The sequence below is a fragment of the Giardia intestinalis genome, chromosome 5, assembly GCF_000002435.2.
Source record: "Giardia intestinalis strain WB C6 chromosome 5, whole genome shotgun sequence".
Classification (NCBI taxonomy): domain Eukaryota; phylum Fornicata; order Diplomonadida; family Hexamitidae; genus Giardia; species Giardia duodenalis.
Genome location: NC_051860.1, coordinates 3,518,668 through 3,540,196, shown reverse-complemented (window position 1 = coordinate 3,540,196; position 21,529 = coordinate 3,518,668). Strand labels below are relative to the sequence as shown.

Below are 21,529 nucleotides of genomic sequence, written 5' to 3'. Positions count from 1 at the left end.
CTCATATTCTTCGCAAGGTTGTGAACCATGTTCTTAAGTAAAATGTTAGGGTTCGGGCATACGCCCTTATGGCCAATGATCATTGTCCTGAAAAACACAATTGGACAGTCTCGGAAAAAACACATCAGGGGGCTGTTCCGTTACGGTGCTTTGCCAGCACGAGAGATTGTGCCCATCCTTTCCCAATGCACAGAAGAGCTTATAGACTTCAACCTCGTTAGACTTTGCAGCACGCTCTCCTGCAAGATATATGGACCTGAGTTTAATCGCTTTTTTGACGAGAGCGCCCCATACATTGTTAGGTTAATGGGTATGTTGGCCACCTATATGCCTGCTCCCCATTTGAAGTACTCCCGGCAAATGACGAAGTGGGAGTGTGAGCGGGTGACAGAGCTGGTAGACATAGCAGACGCGGAGTACCTGGCGTCGAATATGAAGGGTACGCGGGCATACCAGCCTGGCTGGGCACTGCTTGTACAGAGGACCTTAGCGTGCTTTTTCTTGGTCATTCGAGGCACAGTTAATAAAGGGGATTTAGTTCTCAACCTGGATGCTATATCAACGGAATTGGAAAGCGGGGTTACTCTTCATGCAGGCATGCAAAAAGCAGCACTCTGGGTCGCCGAGAACGTTCACCCTATACTCCAGAACTACAAGAAGAATCATGCTGCCAAATCTTACAAGTTGATAATAACCGGACACAGCCTGGGGGCAGGGGTAGCCATGGCTCTGGGCCACCATCTTATCTCAATCCATCCAGAAGTTTACAACTCAAGCAATCTAAAGGCTCTTGGCTTCGGCTGCCCGGCTATGGCTGGTCTGAGTTTTGCCAATGATGCACGGTCATGGGCCACCAATTACGTCTATGATTTCGATACTATTTCTAGGCTTAGCTTGCACTCAATAAAAACCTTTCTCAAGCGTCTGGAGATACTTGCTGAAGACAAAGAGCGAGGAAAGAAGATAACAACCAGAGAGCTATCCCGAAGCGTGTACACTGATGCAGACTTGTATGTACCTGGAAAGATCATCCTTCTGCAGTCGGTACACATCAGAGATGGAAGATGTGTGTTGCCACAAATAAGTGGGGAGCTGAGTATAGTAGAGGAGAGCGAATATGCCCAGACAGTATGTACCACATATGAACAAGCAGGGGAAACAAATAAAAGAATCTTGGCTTCAGAAATATCGCCCCACGACCTAGGAGAGTTTTTACCAGACGAAGTTGGGCTTGTGGACCACGGATTTTATGGATATTTATTCAACCAGGCAATACCTATTGAGATGCACATACCGAATGGACTTAGTCCGTAATTCATAGCTAATGTGAAGATGACTCGACAGTACTGTCTGGCCTCTTGCAATAGATCGCTGTCTGTACCTTCAAGGAGTGGTCAGACTCGGTGGTAGAAGAAGAACGATTCGTATATGAATGTGGTTTTCCTACTAGTTTCAGTAGACACCGAGATTTATCACACGAGTCACTGTCATCCGATGCAATCTTATCTGTCAAAGTTGAGGACGTTGAAGACAGAGCAAGGCCAGGTCCACGAGACTCTCGAAATGGAGGGGCAATAGCTGTGGGGTTAATGGGGATATACGTATATGCCTTACTTGTCTGTGTTCCGTAGTTAGGGGTAGTCACAGTGATCCCGACTTTGTCCCGTGCATCAACCCATGGCACAAGTGTATTATTATTAGATGGCCTACCCAGCAGTAGCCGTTTCGTGAAAGCTGACCTTGGACGTGCCTCGTGTGATTGAGTGTACATTGCTGCTGCACTTTGTGGGCGACGTTTTGGCAACTCGATCTTGAGCTGCCCTATTAGCAAGCGTGCAGCTGTGCGTACAGCTTCAATTCTATCATATCTACATTCTTCTGCTACTTTTATAATTGAGCTAACTAGGGTAGAGGGGAGATTGTTTAGGAGGTCTTCAGATTCAAGAATCCGCAGTGAAGTCTCCCTAATTCTCCAATTTTTGTGCTTACAACCATCTGTGACAAATGTAGTCACTTTTCTAGCAATAGGAGGCACGCTGATTATATCTGGACTTATTTGGACGACTGCATGCAGCAAAAGACATGACTGTAATAGAGCTTGATCGTCCGGATCTTTCTTTATTTTCTGCGCTAGTTGACAAATATACTCAGAGATGTGTATGCCGTGTTCCATTGGATCAAAGAGTGCACGGGAGTGCATCTCCTCTACCACTCTAGAGAGTGCCATTATTCCTGCTGCTTTATTAATTGGTGGCACTTTCTCAATCAGATCTTTTAATAACGAAACCAACACAGCGATATCTGTAGGCTCCAGAACATGCTTTGTGTATGCACCACACACTGCCGCAAGACTTGCCATATAGTGACTGTCTACCTCAAAGACATCCCGCAATTGTAGCTCCTTATTTATGTACCGCAGAATCTTCGGCCACATGAGCCCACTAAGCTTCCCTAACCTAGACGCTATCGCACAAAGGCTCTGGCATGTTATTGTCCGCTCCATCCTAGTGCCCGTACGCGCTGATTTTGCAGTTAGAGCGGACACGAGACCATCTAGAGCATCACAGTCGTCTGTACAGTCAGAAATAATCTTCTCAATTTCTAAACAAACTTGCGCAGTTAAGTCTCTAGAGTATGCCTTCTGCAGAGCTACATTAGCCGCTTGAAATGCGTCGTTATAAGAGCTTGGACGACTGTATCCTTGTCGCACACTAACTGGACGGTTTATGCCTGAGACGCGGGTTCCTGAGGTAGCCTGGCGTGCAGAAGCCTGAGGTGCCTGCATGAGTCCGCGGGTCCTGGTTGGACGCATGGACAGTGCTTCTGTTCTATCAAGTATTAAAACAATTTCAAAGTGAATTTGTGGACGCTCTAAAAAGCCGGGCCGAGACCAGAGGGATGATGCAGAAGTATATCGTCTACGGCCGCAGGCTTCCTTCGGAGAAATTCCCAGAACCGGAGGTCTTCCGCATGACAATCTACGCCCCCAACGAGATCGTAGCAAAGAGCCGCTTCTGGTACCACTTGAAGTCTCTGAAGAAGATCAAGCGCACGCACGGAGAGATCCTTGACTGCCAGCACATTGAGGAGAATGGGGATTTTGTTAAGAACTTCGGTGTTCTCTTGCGCTATCGTTCCCGTGTAGGCCAGCATAACATGTATCGCGAGGTGCGTGAGACCACGAGCGCTAGAGCGATGGACAAGGTTTACTCTGAGATGGCTGGACAGTGCCGTGCGCGCTACCATGATATTCAGATTATCAATGTGAAGGAGGTTGCCGACGAAGATGTCCGCCGCGAGAAGGTGGCTATGTTTACCCAGAAGGGCGTTAGGTTCCCCCACCCTTGTCCCTACGTTCATGTGAAGCGCGCAGCAAGGACAGCACGCTTCCAGGACAGAGCTCCTCACGTTCCACAATGATTCCGTGCACTCTGCTAGCGTACTGCCAATCAAGGATGAAGTAAATCATTCATCAAGGACTTTGCTTATACCTGTGCCACTATGCTTGCTAGGGCGGTTTGGAAATTCATTCCGCGCTCTAGAAGGGCACAGAACCGGATTAGCATCTCAACGGGAGTGATAGAGGAGTATCCTCCGCTAGCCTCAAATAGGCATGGAACCAATTTGACAGTTGCTTCTTCAGAGTCTGGCTCTCCAAAACAGATTCCTAGCATATCCTTAGAAACATACAGAACAGCGCTCCTTTCACCTGGAGTAATTAGACTGAGACAAAGCCTTAGCTTTGATTCTCGATTCTCTCCGGTGTCATCTGCCCATGAGTCAGCAACCACAGCTAACGACTCTTCCGTTACAGAAACTATATTCATATGCCGTAAGACGAGAGCGGCATCCCCTTTCAATCTGTAGGCAAGCTCATCAGAGTCATCAGTAGACTTTGTAAACAAGCTCTCCAGGGGACAGGAAAGCCAGTATGGAACAGCTCGTTCAGCAAGAAAGTCTCTGCAATCGGAGAGAAAAGCTAAGGAGATAGGACGGCCACTGCTCTCTAGCAGGATGATAAAGGATGGCCGTGTTGGGATAGTATCTTGCGCAAACAAGTTATCAAGATGGTTTAAAATGATACTTCCGTGGGAAGAAACGTTTATAGCAGAGGGGTCTTGTGTATTCTCTGCACTAGTTTTTAAGGTAATCACATGGTCCGAGCTCGCACCGTTATAGCTCTTATCCTGTCCAGATGCAGTGACCAAAATCCAACGCCACGATAATTCAGGACAATGAGTCATAGTGTAAGTTTGGAAAGAGGCAGCACACTGTACCATGTCATTAGACTTAGCCAATGTCGGTAAGGTGCACATCTTATCCTGATCTATGCAGAGTACTCCCGGTGATATTAGGAGCATAAAGAGTCTCTACTTCTCTTTTTTGGCTCTAAATTCTTTTCATTTTCGTAACCATCGGCGTGTTCATGAAGTGTATCGGATTTTACACAGACGTAACTACAAAAAGTGGGAAGACTCATTTTTCTAAATTTTGCCAAGCAATCCTATCAAAGGTATTTTCATATCATTTATTCAAGGCTAGTACTAGTAAAGCATACTATGAACTAGGACATCTTCAGTCTTTAGTGTTTACTTCTTACATAGTATTAACAGAATGCCAATCTTTGCATCTTTATAAACAAATAGTTACACTACTCATTGAGTAATGGTTTTAGCCGTTTATGTCAGAGCCTTTTATGCACCACTTGATGGCCTCTATAGTATAGTTGGAGATAGAGATGGGGCCTTGGAGACCGACAATTACTCTTTAGTTGCGACATTCAGAACTCGTCGTGGTTAGGAAGTAGCTTCCATGGAGGTTCACTAAAGAATTGTTAAGGGATACGCTAGAGAACTAGATATAGATGTTTAAAGCGTCAAAGATCATAGCCAAGCATAGAATTTGATGTCCATTGCCACATAACCCTGAAGGAAGTAAATAACTATATAGCAGCGCTCTATAGGTGTCATACTCCGTACTTTCGGGTTCTCTATATAATGCAGAGTATCTTGATTATCAGATATCTTTACAACATATATGATAGACGGCGGGGCGAGTCACAAGGATTATTCTAGAGCAATTGTAATTATACTGTAGTGTCCTAAGACCACAGATGGTGATACTAGATTTATGAGGAGAGACAGACAGAGGGCGCATATGTATCTCAGTATGTCTCCCGCCCATGCTAGCTCTCGGGGAGAACAGACATCCCGGCCACAGACGTGTGCCAGCCAGCACAGAGTGATGGACACGGGGGCATCCCCGAATGGACTGTTGTATGAGAGGGCGGAGGCCCTAGAGATGGGTTGCTCTCAGCACCTGCAGCGGGCAGCAAGTTGTTAGGTCAGGAACAGGCACGGACGAGGCCTGCCGGATGGGTCCGAGCCAGTCACCCGATGCCCCCTATGGGCCTCGTCCAGCCGATACTCTTGATCCTTGCCGGATAGCTCAGACCGACTGGGGAGAGGAAGGACTACCGGTCACCGAGGTCGAGCGGGCCTGGTTCGTCCCCGTCTTCACACAAGAGCGGGGAGGTGGGTTTATTCGTACGACCCTTGGACCATGGCTGTAGAAGCCCCGTTCGCACCAGCACCTCCGCACGCCGCCGGGCACCTCTCCTACTACCTTGTCCCCGGTGCACTCCCCCAGGCACGACCGCCCGTCCAGGGTCACGAAGAGCTCCCCCGCGCACTCTGTGCAGAAGGAGGCATGCCCGCAGGTCTTGCACCCCGGAGTGGCGCAGGGCAGGCACGCGTCTCCGTCTGCATAGTACCCGTCTACACAGGCATTGGGGTCGACGCAGCTCCCGGTGGCGGCACCCGAGGCCCTCTTCAGGAGCGCTCCAGAGGGGCACCTGGTGCAGCGGCCGGGGCCAGGGGCAGTGCACGCCAGACATGTCGGATCGCACTCCAGCAGCTTTCCATCGGGCGATATCCCGTACCCCTCCTTGGTCTTCTCACACTTTCCGTTTGACTGCTTACCACAGATAGTGCTTCCCGGATAGTGCTCCGTTGTGTAGCAGCCCCCGTTCATCAGGAAGGCGCCTGAGGAACAGGTGGTGCAGACGCCATTTGCCTTGCTGGTGCAGTACGCGTCCCTTTGTGTGTTCAGAATACACACCCCGTTGAACGGATACGTGCTTGCGTCCTTGCAGCGCGTGCAGTACCTGCTGCCGTCGATGGTGATGCCGCACTCTGCACACTCACTACCAACAGAACACTGGCTAACGCAGTCTGCGCTCTCGCTGGAGGCAATCGAGAAGTTCAGGATCTTGCCGGGGCTGCACTGCTGGCAGCCGGTTAGTGTGCCATCCTTGCAGACAGCACATGAGTCCGTACATGATATGCACGTTCCGGAGCTGCTGTAGAACGTCGGCTTGCAGACGCATCGACACGACACTTCAGTTGATTCGCTCCCTTCTGTTACCTTCGTGCACGCCCCCCGAGTGTCTCCGCTGCAGCTCTCACTGCAGGACCTCCCATCCACCCCGAGGTATCCCGTCGAGCACCGCGTACACGTCACACCGTTATTGTACCCGCATGTAGCGCAGCCACGCACACCACTGCTGGTATCACCGCACAGGTATCGGTCGGCCCCCTCAGCTTTAGAGAAGGTGAAGTTAAAATTGCTACGCCATTGCTTACACACTCCGCCCGCTGCTTCCAGACAGAGCTTTGAACCAACGTGGGAGTTTCTGTCATAGCAGCCGCCATAGAACAAGAAAGACTTCCCGGTGCTGGAGCAACCTGTGCACAACCCTCTGCTTGCATCTTTCGTGCAGTCAGAAAACAGGCTTCTGGAGGCGCTTTCCCCGACGAAGGTGCACCCCCCATTCTTGGGTGCATGCGACGTGTTCACGCATTCTGTGCAGATCGTCACGTTGTCTAGCTCGCACTGGTTCGCCCCCGCGCATATGGCAAATCCAGTCGAACTGTGTCGGCTGTAGCATCCATACTTACAGAACAGATGCGTCTTGTGGCATGACGTGCAGTAGCCGCTGCTGCAGCTGTGAGATCCCTCGGTCGCACCGCTGCCCGGGTTGGCGAGCACACACCGCCCGCCCCTACCACGCTGCACTCGTGTCCACCTCGTAGAGCAGGAGCGCGTTCGCCTCCGAGCCCGAGCCCCTGCACTCGACGCAGTGGACCGAGCCGCGGTGCTGTCCAGGATGCACACAGAGGAAGCGCTCTCGGAGTACGCCGTGCGCGTTCCGTTCATCGGACTTGGCCAGGGGCGCACCTATTCTGGGCACAGCCATCCTTGTGCTTGCTGCACTCCACACCGAGGCTGTTGTGATGCGTGCCTGTGGAGGCCCGCAGGAGGGGCAGCGACCACCCGCTTTTTCACAGGACGTGACACACTGCGAGACGAGGGAGTTCTGTATGTGTACGTTCGCCACTTACCAGGGGCGTGAGTGTGCTCTCCGGGCTCCGACACCCCAGATGCACCCCTGCCTGCCGCCCGTGTGTCCGTTAGCGTAGGGCCGTCTGCAAGCGCGTCCACGGCCAAGTGTCTCGCCGTCTGGCAGCGGGGGCCGGGAACGATTCATATATCGATAACATCTGCTTGGGGATCGTCTGCGGCGATGAACGGATGGACGATGCCAGGCCACAGCTGGCTTAATGCCGTGAGATGGCTATCGTGTGCTCCGTGCCCGGAGAGTCGTGCCTCCCAGCAGGACCACAGCCTCGTAGAAGCACCCATCTCTGCTCTGACCCGGCGCGGGAGTCTTCTGGGTGGCTCCTACGCCGTGATGACGTTACTTCTATGTTATGACATTGTTTGCATGGAAGAAGAAGAGTAGGGTCTCCACGCTCTCCGTCAACCCCAAATAGAGAACCATGAATATCATCTAGATAAAATTTACTGCTAATTTATACAATAGAAGAGACGTGGAAAATACACCGTGGCTATCCGAGGCTATAGAAAAGAACCCTCGTTAGTACCATCATAGAAGTAATCAGATATTAACACCCCTCTGGGAGTGCTTCTTCTTTTTGTTGTTGCACAAGATATATGAAGTCAAAGCGACAATTGCAACGACAATTGGAATGAACACAAGTGCTATTATAATAGATCCACTCTTCGAAGATATAGAGTTGCGGACTGGGTCGACATCTAAAGAGTTCTCATTCCCTCGTTGAAGAATATTGTCCCAGACATTGTCTTTAAGCGAAGACGCTCTATTAGCATACAACTGATCTGCAGCCTTTTTATTCAGAGGAAAATATCTTGGTATTTCTGTGTACATTTGCTGTTCGGTGCACAGTGAGTTCTTCCCAATTGGAGCATAGAAGTGCCCTTTGCTGCCCCAGCGTTCACCCCAGGAGTTGCGAACAACCCAAACGTCAACCCCATTCTTTCTTCCATAGCCCACTATTATCACCTGGTGGTCTATAACGTTGTTGGTGCAAGGAACGTCAAGGATACCTGACTTGTAGGATTGCATGGCCTTCTGCGTCTCTTCTTTCCCATTGGCGACAGTACTCATAGTAATAACAATAGGGATTCCACGCGCAAGGAGAGACTTTGCAACCTTGACGGAGCTCTTGAAATCACTGTCGGCAGCACCACTGTCATAAACGCGGAAAATAGCTGCTGGACAACTAGCCACAGTTACCGTATTACCAGGGACAAATGCGTTCTTGACTTTCATTTGTGCATCTCTTTTTATATTGTCAGGATTAGTAGTCAGTTGGAAGGATTCAAAAGGGAAATTAGTTAGAGACTCAAGCGTATCCAGCTCCTGGTGGACAGCATAGTCGCGAGAAACTGTTACATAATTGCCACCTTGACAATAATTATTGGATTGATATGACTTGTTCATAATGTACTGCTCTGAAGCTTTGAAGTGAGGATCCTTGAAAGCGCCATCAACGGCAGAGTCAGACTGAAAGTAGTTCCTTGTTGAGCGAACTGATATTTCGTAAAGCGCAGCAGAAGCCATTGCCCAGCAACAGCCGCAAAAACCCTGATTTCTAGCTAGATCGATCAAACCAAGTTCTCGCAGATCCACTGAAAGAGGAGGCGAGGAGAATGTACGTAGCGGGTTATCACGAAGACGAAAGTTCTTTTTGCAGTAATCATCATCATTTTCAAGGCCCCCAGACGTAGAGCGACTAAGTTTGAGCAAGAGCCGCTTGACCGAGAAGGAGAACCGGCGCCAGGGGGTGCTTAGATCAATCATGTCAGCAGGATCAATCGGCACGTACCCATTCTGGCTGATATCGCGGTTAAGAGTGGGGTTGAGGCCGTATTTAACTGACCCCTCCGTGCGCTCGAGAATGTCGCGGAGGTGACTGAGGTTCTGCGCGTGGTCAGCCCCGAGAAGAGCCAGATTCTTGTGAAAGTGCTCCAGCGCCGTCTCATACTCCTCAGCGGACCTGTAGAAGTGAGCAAAGTGTGCGTTAAACTCGTCAAAGAGAGCCGTGTCCTTATGTGGACTATCGACACCTTCATTCTGGCCGACAAAGAGTTCAAGCAAAAAGATCACCAGAAAATAGGACAACCACATCACTACTTTTATAAAAGTCCTTCAGGTTTTACACTCGCTTAACTAATAAATATGAATATTTCATTTAATCAGATCACTGAAACCATACATTACGTAAGGCAGGATATGCTGGTTCATGATGGTCTATGATCAGGATTTATAATTTTAGTATTGGTATGTTTTTCTATTAAAAGTTAACCACGTGATGAATAGTTACATATAAGTGAATTACTTATTGGCTGTATAATTACTGCATCTTGTATTCTAGTTACTTATCGAAGAGTAAAGCTTGTTTTCAAGCACCATACCACTAAGAAGGTCAAGAAGATAGGATTTTCTTCGCTGCTCACGCACGTTGACCAGCATCGCCAGCTTCTTGTTCTGTGCATCCGTCAACGTGCTGCATGGAGACACCATAATTGATTTTAAATTTTATTATGCATGAGAAGAAGTCTGCCTTCAGCAAGACGTGCGAGTCTCTGGGGATCGACCCCAACGCCGAGTACTCTTCATCAACCATTGAATGCCTCAATATACTAGTTAAAAAGGTTCCCCAAGATCGTTTGGCACACCGTTCTTTTCTACTTTCCAAGGTAATGAGCGGCTTCTCTACCAAGCAGCTCAACGCTGCTATCGCATACCTGGCCAGCAATCAATCTCCAACCATCAATGAAGTAGAGTTCGACAAGGCCTGCGGGATTGGGGTCACCTACACAGAGAAGGAGATATCCAGCGCCTTGGACAAGGCATTGGCAAAGCCGGACAGCATAAAGAATCCTTACCAGCTTGTTTCATTAATGGGAAGAGACCTTCCATGGGCCGAGCACGACTTTCTTCTCAACCTCGCCACCGAGAAATTCGCTGAGCTTGAGGAAATGAGGATAACTGCACATAGTTGTGAGGAAGATGCTATCACTACGAAAACATCAGAAGCCGCCCAGTCTAAAGATTCCCCTCCGACTGGATCCATCCACGTCCCTCCCATTGCACAGGTCCTGTCAGCTATTCCAAAGCAGAATCGCTACGAGCAGCTTCTCAAGTATAAGTGGCAGCATAAAGACTTTCTCAAGAACCTTGGCGTCAGTGTTCTCACGCGCTTTCCCCCTGAGCCGAATGGATACTTGCATCTGGGCCACGCAAAGGCCATGTTCATTTCCTTCAACTATGCTCTTCTTAATAACGGAAAGACCTATCTTCGTATGGATGATACCAATCCAGAGGCGGAGTCCAAGGAGTATATTGACTCTATCTTAGCTAGTATCGAGTGGCTGGGTCACAAGCCCTTCAAATTCACACATACCTCCGACTATTTCCAGCGCCTTTATGATGTTGCTGTGGAGCTTGTACGCCAAGGCAAAGCCTACGTCTGCGATCAAACTGTGGAAGAGGTTGCTAAGTATCGAGAAGAGCGTCTAGACCCACCTGGGAGAAAACGATCAATCCAGGAGAATCTTCGAATCTTTGAAGGAATGAAGTGCGGGCTGTATAAGGAATCACAGTACACGCTACGCCTTAAGATAGATATGCAGTCAGATAATCCAAATATGCGCGATCCCATCGCCTATCGTATCAAATACTGCAGACATCCATTGACCGGTAGCGCCTGGTGTATCTATCCATCCTATGATTTCTCTCATTGTCTTATCGACGCATTTGAGCACATTACACATTCACTATGCACTCTGGAGTTCGGCATTCGTCGAGAATCGTACGACTGGGTCACGCACAATGTCCATGATTTCCGCACGTCTGATGGATTTGATGTAGGTTATAGGCCTATGCAATGGGAATTCTCACGGCTCAACATAACCTATAATGTCATGAGCAAGAGGCGCTTGCTCACCCTCGTTGACAAGAAGATTGTTATGGGGTGGGATGACCCCAGGTTACTCACTTTGGATGGCCTTAGGCGTCGTGGATATACACCGAGCTCCATCAATACCTTCTGTCAGGTGGTAGGCATTTCTCGTAACGCACAGACAATAGACTACCACCTTCTAGAACATGTTCTTCGTTTGGAGCTGGATCCCATTGCTGAGCGAACTATGGCAGTTACTTCGCCTATTCGCGTGGAGCTTCTTGACTTTGGATCTGACCCTCTGGATACCGTACCCATTTCCTACAGCTTGCACCCGAAGAATAGTGAAATGGGTACTGAGGAAATTAAATTGGAGCGCATCCTCTACATAGATGCAGAGGACTTTTGCGAGAACAATACTCCTGACTTCTTCCGACTAGCACCAGGGCAACCAGTAGGTCTTCGCTATGGACCACTGCTTCTTGTTGATCACTTTGAGAGACGAACTCTCAAAGGCGGGGATACTGAGTTGGTCCTGTATTGCACGCACTCTTGGTGTCCAGAAAAGAAGGAAGAAGCTTCCAAGAGGCTCAAGGCAGAGAAGAAACAGTTGACGCACATTCACTGGGTTTCGGAGACGGGAAGCAGAGTGGCAGAAGTACGCCTTTTTGACAAGTTATTTAAGTCCGCAAATCCATATGAGGTTGAAGGAGATTGGATAGACGACGTTAATCCGAATAGTATGGTCGTGTGTCCAAGGGCACGTGTGCCCAGATATGTCGCTGAGCAGGCCAAAAATAACACCTCTCCTAAGCGTTACCAATTTGAACGCAGCGGGTATTTTATTGTAGATACCAGCAGTACAGCAAAGCACTTGGTTTTCAACCGCATTGTGGAGCTTCGTGGAACCTTTGTCCCTCCAACAAACTAAGGTAAAAACTAGTAAATATGTCTCTAGCAGCGACCAAGGACATGTGTTTTGCAGCCTTCCAAAGCCTTGATGACAAGGTCCATGGCCGCGCCCCCAGAGCTGTGAATCATCTGATACCGGACGTTGAGTGTCCGCTCTTTGTAACATGGCACACGGCTTTGCGCACAGGAGACCCAGATCTCAGGGGGTGCATCGGCTGTCTTACCCCGTTGAAGATTCAGCAAGGAATTCCTAAGTATGCATGCGTGGCTGCTTTGGAGGATACACGATTTTCTCCTGTGACAGCAGGGGAATTTGACAAAGGTGATCTACTTGTGGATGTCTCCCTTTTAGTCCGCTTTACCCCTTGCGACCCTCTGGATTGGGTGGTGGGGAAGCACGGGATAACAATTATCTACGAGGGACGCTCCTCTGTCTTCCTTCCGTGCGTTGCTGAGGAGCAAGGATGGGATCAGTCTACAACCTTGCTGCATCTTCTCCATAAGGGAGGGTCTTATGTCAGAGACGTAACGGCTGATGTACTAAAGAGGATAACATGCACGCGCTTCGAATCCAGCGTTGAGCATATGACCTTTACTGAGTATAAACAAAGACTATCTTCCCAAGCATAGCTTTCCTTTAAACCAGTGAATGGTAGTTTTCAGTATGTCATAAAAACATAATGAACGTGGTCCGGCGCAACACATTACTTTCTCTCAATGCAGCAAGAATTCAAACAATCTGTGAAGCTTCGTCTCACGGCTACAGGGATCTTACACTTCAGTACTTTGAAGACGCACTGTCAACGCTTGTCGATCTAATAGAGTATGATAAGCATGGAGTTATGGTTGTGCCTATCGACAAATCCAATTCACAACAAGAAATCATATCAGTTTCCAACGCTACTTTGCCAGAGCACGCTCAGAGCCTTCTAGCTCCTCCCACATGCTTGCAATCTCCGCAGCGTAGCGCTTCGCAAAGAAGCGATGCTGCTTCTTCAGGGACGGAGTCATGAGATCTTGGTCCGTGCTCCAATCGATATCAAAGAGCCACCTGAAACACTTGGGGACACAATATCCTTTTAGCCCAACGCGCTTGACAAAGGATGCTGCCTCGGCCTCAAGAATCTTCTTGGTTGCAGCTGCGTACTCGGCCTTCTCCACATCATCAGTGCTACACTTCAGACGGTGAGCAAGCGCAGTCTTGTCCAAGACAGCAACGCAAATCGGGAACGACTTGTCACTCTGAGCATGCACGAAGACGCTTGCAAAGAGTGGGCTCTTCTCCATGGCGTCCTCAACTGCGCATATGTCAATGAATTCGCCCATGAGAGACTTCACAACCATGTTTATGCGGCGGACAAATGTGAGGGAACCGTCATCGTTGAGCCTCATCAGATCTCCCGTGTGGAAGTAGCCGTCCGCGTCCCGTAGAGGGCTCTCCGGCATCTTGTAGTACTCCTTCGCAATGCCGGGACCTTTCAGGAGAAGCTCCCCAACACGGTGAGTCTTCAGCGAGAGCTCGCAGGTGTCGCTCTTGTCAATGAGCTTAGCTTGCATGAATGGCACAAGGCTTCCTGTCGGCGATCCCACATAAGGCATGTGAGGAAGTTGACAAAGACCAGAAGCACACGTCTCTGTCAAGCCATATCCACATGTGATCCGAGCACCGGTGCAGAGACGCATGAATCGCCACACCTCCTGGGGGAGAGCAGAGGATCCGCTGACGATGAGCTCGAGGTGGCCCCCGAGGGCGGCTTTAATGTCCTTGAAGACGACGTTGTCGAGCCAGGGGAGTGTTCCCGTCTTAATCCAGGACCCCTCCGTGTACTCCTTCACCTTGCATGCTAGACAGAAGACAGCCTTCTTGACAAGCGACGCCTCAACCTTCGCCATCACGGCGTTGTAGATCTTCTGGAGCACCCGCGGAACGGCCAGTAGAATCGTCGGCTTGGCCAGCTTGATGTCCGTGGTTAGGTTCTTTGTGTTACCACTATAGTATGCTATCTTGTACCCCCGGACGGTAAAAAGTATCTCTCCAGCAGATTCGTATATATGGCCGAGAGGAAGATAGGACATAGTTACCATTTGACCACCGTCCCTAGATACATATGGAAGAAATCCATATACCATGGTGTAAGACCCTTGTATTGTACTGTGGGTGTGTGTCACTCCCTTAGGGTTTCCAGACGATCCAGAGGTATATAGGATAGTGTGCACCTCATCCACGCTTGCCTCATAGTCCCCTTTGTAGTCAAGGCCCTTCACTTCATCCAGCATGTTCTTCAAAAAAGATATTTTGCCTGGCGATTCCTTAATCTGTGTTTTTTCCAAGATTTCGTTAATTACCTCGGCTATGTGAGTATTTGAGTCATTGATGTTCGCATTAGCCATACGAACATCAGTGGCATCAGATAAGGCTCCCAGCTGGGACGTAACAGTAGAGAGCACATTGAATTTGTAAACAGAGTCATCTGCTTTCCCAGCCACGTAAAGCTTGGATAGGTCAATTCCGAGGGAAGCCCCGTCAGACTGCTGTGCCTCTATATATGAGGGCACAGCCTTATGCAAGCAATTGTTCATAGTTTGGTCATCTAGTTCTGATATGCTTGTATCGATAATTAGGACGCGCTGCAGCTCCGGGCACGATGGCCATATTCCGAGAACCAGTGGGAGTAGCTCTGTCTGAGTGACCAGAAGGCGAACCTCTGCGTGGTTGATGCAGTACGATGTCTTGGCGGCCCCAAGGGTGTCGTAGATAGGGACGACCACTGCGCCCACGGCCGTGCACGCGAAGTCGAAAAGCAGCCAGAGGGGGGAGTTGCGTGCAAAGATGCCAACGCGGTCGCCTTTCCCAATACCAAGCTTTGCCAGGACCTTGGCGAGCTCGGTCACGTAGGAGTCTGCCTCGCCATAGGTCATGTAGGTATACTTGTCGGTTACCTCCTTAACGCACGTGGCCAGGCCAGCACGATACCCGAGGTAAGGTTTATCAGAAAACCTTTTGAAAGCTTTCCGGACCAACTTCAAGACCGGGATGGATGGATTCAGTTCCCTCTCCTCGTCGAGAGCTACATGACTAATAGTATCTAGAGGCGACGGATGAATAAAAGCGCATCCGTCTGCTATCTGTACACGGTCCATTTCAAAGGGGGCCTTTTTTAGTTCAAAGAATGCAGAGTTAATCTTTTGAAATCTCATTTAATATTTGCATGTCGTATTTTATTCACGTATGTAGATCTATAAGCAGTGTGTTGCGAAGAAGCCTCTCCAACTGTCCTGATAGAATGGTGTCCTCGAGGACCGCTTGATCTCCGCTTTTATGAACCCGAAGGGCGAGCGAAGTAAGCGCAACTAGTAGGGCATATACCCTCGACTCTGCACAAGCATCCACCATGCTTGCTAAAATCTTTAGAATAGCTTTTTCAATGTCGAGATCTTTTTGTGAGGATAGTGCCTTTTCATATTGAATATAATTAGTCAATTCATTACCGTAGACCCCTGAGGCACACAGCAACAGCAAACTTAAGTTGTGGATAGATTGCGAGAGTGCCAAAAACCACGATGATTTAGCTAGTTGCTCTCTATCTGCGTCAAGCACAATGCAAAGCCGGGTTGTTACCATAGATAGACAGCTGAAGCTGTTGAGGGTATTGAAGCTACAATCCATACCATGACTATCATCTTTCCAGGCACGAAACAGGGCAGTAGCATTCTTTTCTAGTGCAATAAGCTCTTCACTTATCCAATCGGAAAGCCTGTCCAGCATGGCGTCTTCCTCGCGAAGAAGATCTTCTTTTTCTGGTTTAGGATGATAGTTCACCATAGTTTTGTAATTGAGATATTGTCCAGGAAGAATTGAAAAGGAAAAGTAAAGATACGACTGCGAAATGTCGGTCGTTATGATACTTTCGGCTATGTAATCAAATCCTTTGTCATAGAAGTCCTGAGAGTGTTCAGAAATCAGCATGAAGAGGCCATCAGCCGTGTGTAACTGGGATTTCAGATATTGAATGTTGGTTCCTTTGGTGGCAGATGTGATACATTCGTTCCTGGTTATGTATATTGTTCCTGTTGTGGCGCACATCATCAGAAACTGGCACAAAAAGAAGGGCGTCAACATGCTTACTTCGGGATCATCATCGACTATGTGCAGTGCTTCGTATACATTGTGTACGCTGCTAGGATCATCGCACAGAGTGCTAGGCGAAACAGTGTAAGCATGTGACGGAACGGTTTGTGTGAACAAATTATCTGGCCCGTTGATAACAAACGACTTAGAATTAAGAAAGAGAGACAAAGCGACGATTGAATGATCAGCCAGAGCGATGGAAAAGGAAATGACTAAGATAGGTAGATTGGTATCCTTTCTTATAAGCTTCATCAGAAGCAGCTCCAATACATAGCCTATAGGCTCTGCTAGCTCTGCGATGGACGGAATTATGATTGCTGTAGGCCTTGTAAACAGTTTGTCAATTTCTTTGTAAACTGTACACGTATTCATATACGGTATATTATTTTCCCTTGCAAGTTGTCCGCTGATCCCACCGACACTGCCTACAATTAAAGCATCTACTTTATAACTTGCTGAGACGTCCCGTATGAAAGACAGAATGCTGCTGAGCATCTCCGCCTGCTGTAGATAGAGACAGTTCCCTGCAATGAAAACAGAATCGGATCCTGAGCTCAGGCCTGAAGCGCGTCCCAGGTTTGCAATTGTGGTCTCAACATGAGCAGTTATAGCTGATATCTCATTACCACTGCATTCCTTAATGGACACACCTGCTACTAAACTCTTATTAGGGTCTGCGCTTACCAAATCAATACGTATAGAGGACGTGGCAAATAAAAGCTCTTCAAGATAAAGGTGCATATTGCACACCCATAGTTCGGCAGTAGCGCTGAAGCGTAATGTTACATCTAGTTCCTCATTGAGCTGTATGGATAGAGAGATTGCCTTGAGCGTCTTCTCTTCGGCCTCTATTGCACAATGTAACGAAAACGTTTGCTCTGAGCAACGAAGAATAGTCTGGCTTCCGATAAGACAACAGTGAAACCGGACCTCGTAGTGCTTAGGGTCTAACTGACATAGGGTTACAATCTTACCTCTGAGGATCGGGTATCCTACAATAGCTGTGCGTAGATGAGATAGCTGCCGTTTATCGAGTGGGGTTCTATCATCTGGAGAAACAATTATCTGAGAAAGCTGGTCTACTGTCAATCTGCGAAGAACATTTGGACTGAATTGTTTTAACTCTAATTGTTCTATCCACAGTATGTACTCTGGTGAGAGAAAATCGAATTTGAATAAAGGATTGCTCAGAACTTCTCGCACAAATAGAAACGCAGGCCAGCATCGAGACTGAAGCATACAATACAGCCTGGTTAGAGCCTGGTGAGATTTGCTTTGGATGAGAAGGCACGCAAGTTCTCTAAGGCATCCTGTGATTCTTGGGGCAGACGCGATAATGCTAGCATAGTCGGACATAAGTGAAAGACTACTAAATGCAACTGATGTTGTGCCATAACAAGGCCCAGTAGAAATGTAGACTTGCAAAAGAAGACAGATCTTACCGAGCCCCTGGTTTGTGACAAAGGGCGGATATCTAATAGGAGTATACTCTTCTAACGATGTCAGTTCAAATCCCTCATCTGCTCTTACGAATATAGAAGCATATTCGTGAGACATTGCGATCAACAATAAAGCCTGCTGTATAGAGTCGATTGGGGACTGCGATAAAACAGCATTGGATCGAACGATAGTAAAGGGCGAAACATAATATTTGACGCACAGCTGTGCCAAGGGTGTAGGATGATATTGAAGTAGATGAGGACATGAGTCGTCAAGCTTTTTTTCTAACAAACTTACATCGCAACAGCAATCTAGTAGTGTACTCACAATATCAGTAATGATTTGTGATCCATTCAGTGAATTAGGAAGCCTTTCAAACAGTTGCACTGCAAACAGTGAAGACTGAACAATCTGAACTAGTTCATCTACAAACACATGAGCAGAAAGAAATGCTTCTGTTATAATTAGCTTTGAGAGCTTCTCAAGTGCTGTATGAGACGTTAAAAAAGATGATTCTATATTAAATCTATTACTAAAGATAGTCAGACAGCGATAGGCATCATTTGCTGATGGGATAATGAAGCACTCACCATTGGTGTCGAAGGAGGGTCGTCCAGCTCTTCCAGCCATTTGCAAAATATCTGCAAAAGAGAGGTCTTCCCAGCAAGAGTCAGCATATACCTTTGTACCAAGAATAATAACCGTGTGAGCTGGCATATTGACCCCCCAGGCAAGAGTCGCAGTTGACACCAGGATAGAGATCTTTTTCTCAGCGAAGAGCTCCTCAACTAGGTACCTATCTGTGCGAGTAAGCCCGGCGTGGTGAAACAATACTGCCGAGTTTGTTGATAAAAGACTATAGAGCCTCTTGTTTCTAGATTTTTCCGCGTAGGCGTTAGAGTAATTGGTAGTGTCTAACTTAGCCTGTAGCTGTATTGCTAATCGTTCCGCATCACGTCTTGTATGTGTAAATAAAAGTATGCTTCCCTTGGATAGCTGCTTTGGAATGATGCTATGCAAAAATCCCTCTCTCGTTGTACGTAAATACGACTCTTCAGAATGCTTATAATGCAACTCACAAACTGTTACTTGCAGAGAAACAGCTCTGTACGACGAGTCAAATGCAAGAGTGTTACTTGATGCGCATCGAAGAAAATCTGCTATCTGTTGGACATTTGGAATCGTTGCTGACAGAGCTAGCAGCATAGCCTCCTGGTAATGTCTATGAAAGCGAAGCACCAATTCCTCAATCACACTCCCACGGGTGTGATCACCTATTAGATGCAATTCATCAAAAACAATAAGAGCCAGGCGATTCCGAATCAGCTGGAAATCCTCTCCAGTTAGTTTGGAAGTAAACACATCCAACTTCTCTGGAGTGGCAACTAGAATTACCAATGCTGTGGTTGTCTGTGGGCAATGAAGCAAAGAAGATATAGTATTCAGAGAAATGGACTCTTCTCCAGTATACTCACAAATTGTAGCAGTGTATTCCTTAGGAAGTCGCTGGAAGGATGATTCCAATTGTGAGAGAATCTCATGCACAAGCGCCTTGAGAGGGGCCACGTAAACAACCAATTGGGCCGGCCGGCACTTGTAACGAGAAGTATGGAGCAAACATATCATAGCCCAAAGGGCAATGTTTGTCTTTCCGGCTCCGGTAGGTGCTGCCACGAGGGTGTTGCCCCCGTTGAAAATGGGATCGACTACTCGCATCTGGACGCTGTTGAAGGTGGTAATAGAGCCATAGACACGTCCAAATGCTAGATCCATCTGTAAACGAACAAGCACAGAAGTAATAGAAACAGTCTCATTTGCATGCTTAGTCTCCCAAAGCAGGGAGTACTCAGTGCGATTCCCATACGCCGTGACAGTCGGCTCAGGTGGTGGTAGCGCTACTAGCGCACACTCATCACTCCCAGTAAGCTTATTAGAAATTGGCCCCGGTAAGGAGAGTTGTCCATGAGGAAGCGTGTCTGAGGTTAGAAAATCAGAAAAATACTGACGAACCTCATTGCATAGGATGCTGGACAGATGAGCATCCGGAGGGCACTGTTTCTTCTGGTTTTTTTCACGATTTATCATACCTTGATCCAGTAATTCAGCAAGCTCAATCTGGCATTCAAAAGCTGCATCTAAAAGGTCACCAATAAGAGCAGCGGCATCTGGATCAACATCACCAAATACGTTGACCAAATAGGACACCCCGATGTCTTTGCTCTCCTTATTAAGTGCAGCCAAAACATCAGTGATGGCTAAGTACAGCTCCTCGTCATCCTGCGGGCCGAGAATGCGCTCCAATAGAAAAAGCACCTTGGATGCTTTATGTATACCGGGTGATTGCGTTATAAAACTTGTCATCAAAGATGGTGAGATTTTCCCTTTAAAAAATGACAGTGAATTTGCAAGAGTGGCTAGAGACAGCTGTAGAAGCTGCATTCAGCGCAGGAGATGTGATAGTGAAGGTGGGGGCCGATTCCTCCAGCATTGAGAAAGATATTAAGACTAAATCTAATGACGGGGATTTTGTGACTATTGCTGATCGTTCTGCGCAACGCGTGATTTTTTCAGTGCTTACAGGGCAGTTTCCTCAGTTGAAGATAGTCGGTGAAGAGGTTAATTGTGAGGGCTGCTCTCCAGAATCATCTTCTGTTCTCTGCAGCTCAAACATAGAGGAAAGAATCTCTTCTATAAGCACGCTGGCCAGTGATTGCGGCCTCCCTCATACAAAATTAAAGCATAGTCCAAGGAGTCTGTGCAGCAAGTCTATGTGTTTAGCCAGAGAAGCCCTACAGGGGTATGATGAAGACAGCCCTGTAGAGCAAACTATGTCTTGCCACAAGGTTCCTCATGTCCCCTGCTCTATTGACCTACCGGTAGAAGATTGTATTGTCTTTGTCGATCCTCTTGATGGCACATTCAACTTTGTTCATGGCTGCTTATTTGGCGTTGGAGTGAGCATTGGGCTAACTTATAAAGGCCAGGCAATAGCCGGAGTTATGTTTTATCCGTTTTTCTCTAAGAAGCTCCTTCACAAGTACAACTTTCCGAAGGATTTACACATATACATGGACAATGGGGCATTGCTTCATCCTTTCCACGCACAGATTACCGAACTTAAGAAACAACACGTCCCGATAGACCTTTTCTTCGGGGCCCAGTATGGTGATTACTGCAATTGCAACTTGACTGAGTACCGACAGACTCTCTGGACCAGCAGGCTGAGCCAGCTCTCTGAGTCTAAGCCCTTCTCCGAGCACTATTTTCAAATACAGAATATGTCACCTGACCGACTCAACCCGCTGCTGGAGTGGATTGACAAACAAACTGATGAGACACATATCAAGATTAGATCCAAGGATGGTCTTCAAACCTTCTATGGTGCATTGTGTAAGTTTAGGGAGTTCCTCCTCGGTCTTGGGGGATGCTTTGGTGTCATTTATATAGATGGATTTCTGAAGCCATGGGACATCTGCGCATTTATGGGGATTGCTCATTCTTTGAACATCGACGTATACACCAAGGAGTCCAGACCGCTAACTCTTTCTAAGAGCTCTGGAAGTGCGTATGTCCTGAAAAAAGGATATCTTTTCAAGCCAGATAGAAAGGGTAATATCCCGTTCTTCATCACAGCTGACTACGATTCGACCCACTCTGACCAGCTAGCTGCTGTATCCTTAGATATTGCAAACTCACTAGAGTCACTGCAGACAGACAAGAGCACATAGATATGTAGGGCGTATGGCAGACTACTCTA

At 47.8% G+C, this 21,529-nt stretch overlaps 11 protein-coding genes across 11 annotated transcripts; 5 read left to right on the top strand and 6 right to left on the bottom strand.

Annotated features, from left to right (window-relative positions):
• Window positions 1-42: 42 nt before the first annotated feature.
• GL50803_00100845 (Lipase) lies at window positions 43-1,314 on the top strand (the record flags this gene model as incomplete). The annotated part of the gene is made up of 1 exon (XM_001704945.2): window positions 43-1,314. One exon carries the CDS (start codon window positions 43-45, stop codon window positions 1,312-1,314), a length of 1,272 nt encoding a protein of 423 aa, XP_001704997.2.
• A 7-nt stretch (window positions 1,315-1,321) lies between these two features.
• Window positions 1,322-2,812, bottom strand: GL50803_0016386 (uncharacterized protein; the record flags this gene model as incomplete). The annotated part of the gene is made up of 1 exon (XM_001704947.1): window positions 1,322-2,812. The coding sequence occupies one exon, from the start codon at window positions 2,810-2,812 to the stop codon at window positions 1,322-1,324; it is 1,491 nt and encodes a 496-aa protein (XP_001704999.1).
• An 89-nt stretch (window positions 2,813-2,901) lies between these two features.
• Window positions 2,902-3,420, top strand: GL50803_0016387 (Ribosomal protein L18a; the record flags this gene model as incomplete). The annotated part of the gene is made up of 1 exon (XM_001704949.2): window positions 2,902-3,420. The coding sequence occupies one exon, from the start codon at window positions 2,902-2,904 to the stop codon at window positions 3,418-3,420; it is 519 nt and encodes a 172-aa protein (XP_001705001.2).
• Window positions 3,421-3,485: 65 nt separating this feature from the next.
• Window positions 3,486-4,361, bottom strand: GL50803_009336 (uncharacterized protein; the record flags this gene model as incomplete). The annotated part of the gene is made up of 1 exon (XM_038046411.1): window positions 3,486-4,361. One exon carries the CDS (start codon window positions 4,359-4,361, stop codon window positions 3,486-3,488), a length of 876 nt encoding a protein of 291 aa, XP_037902361.1.
• Window positions 4,362-5,448: 1,087 nt separating this feature from the next.
• Window positions 5,449-7,218, bottom strand: GL50803_0050124 (High cysteine protein; the record flags this gene model as incomplete). The annotated part of the gene is made up of 1 exon (XM_038046132.1): window positions 5,449-7,218. The coding sequence occupies one exon, from the start codon at window positions 7,216-7,218 to the stop codon at window positions 5,449-5,451; it is 1,770 nt and encodes a 589-aa protein (XP_037902360.1).
• A 742-nt stretch (window positions 7,219-7,960) lies between these two features.
• GL50803_00137680 (Cathepsin L-like protease) lies at window positions 7,961-9,514 on the bottom strand (the record flags this gene model as incomplete). Its single annotated transcript, XM_001704952.1, has 1 exon — window positions 7,961-9,514. One exon carries the CDS (start codon window positions 9,512-9,514, stop codon window positions 7,961-7,963), a length of 1,554 nt encoding a protein of 517 aa, XP_001705004.1.
• A 416-nt stretch (window positions 9,515-9,930) lies between these two features.
• GL50803_009348 (Glutamine-tRNA synthetase) lies at window positions 9,931-12,222 on the top strand (the record flags this gene model as incomplete). Its single annotated transcript, XM_001704955.1, has 1 exon — window positions 9,931-12,222. One exon carries the CDS (start codon window positions 9,931-9,933, stop codon window positions 12,220-12,222), a length of 2,292 nt encoding a protein of 763 aa, XP_001705007.1.
• Window positions 12,223-12,239: 17 nt separating this feature from the next.
• On the top strand, window positions 12,240-12,833 carry GL50803_009349 (Hypothetical protein, similar to AMMECR1; the record flags this gene model as incomplete). Its single annotated transcript, XM_001704956.1, has 1 exon — window positions 12,240-12,833. One exon carries the CDS (start codon window positions 12,240-12,242, stop codon window positions 12,831-12,833), a length of 594 nt encoding a protein of 197 aa, XP_001705008.1.
• Window positions 12,834-13,103: 270 nt separating this feature from the next.
• GL50803_0021118 (Long chain fatty acid CoA ligase 5) lies at window positions 13,104-15,344 on the bottom strand (the record flags this gene model as incomplete). Its single annotated transcript, XM_001704957.2, has 1 exon — window positions 13,104-15,344. One exon carries the CDS (start codon window positions 15,342-15,344, stop codon window positions 13,104-13,106), a length of 2,241 nt encoding a protein of 746 aa, XP_001705009.2.
• Window positions 15,345-15,426: 82 nt separating this feature from the next.
• On the bottom strand, window positions 15,427-20,133 carry GL50803_009352 (putative U5 small nuclear ribonucleoprotein 200 kDa helicase; the record flags this gene model as incomplete). The annotated part of the gene is made up of 1 exon (XM_001704958.2): window positions 15,427-20,133. One exon carries the CDS (start codon window positions 20,131-20,133, stop codon window positions 15,427-15,429), a length of 4,707 nt encoding a protein of 1,568 aa, XP_001705010.2.
• Window positions 20,134-20,162: 29 nt separating this feature from the next.
• On the top strand, window positions 20,163-21,500 carry GL50803_009353 (putative Inositol monophosphatase; the record flags this gene model as incomplete). Its single annotated transcript, XM_001704959.1, has 1 exon — window positions 20,163-21,500. One exon carries the CDS (start codon window positions 20,163-20,165, stop codon window positions 21,498-21,500), a length of 1,338 nt encoding a protein of 445 aa, XP_001705011.1.
• Between the last annotated feature and the right edge of the window lie 29 nt (window positions 21,501-21,529).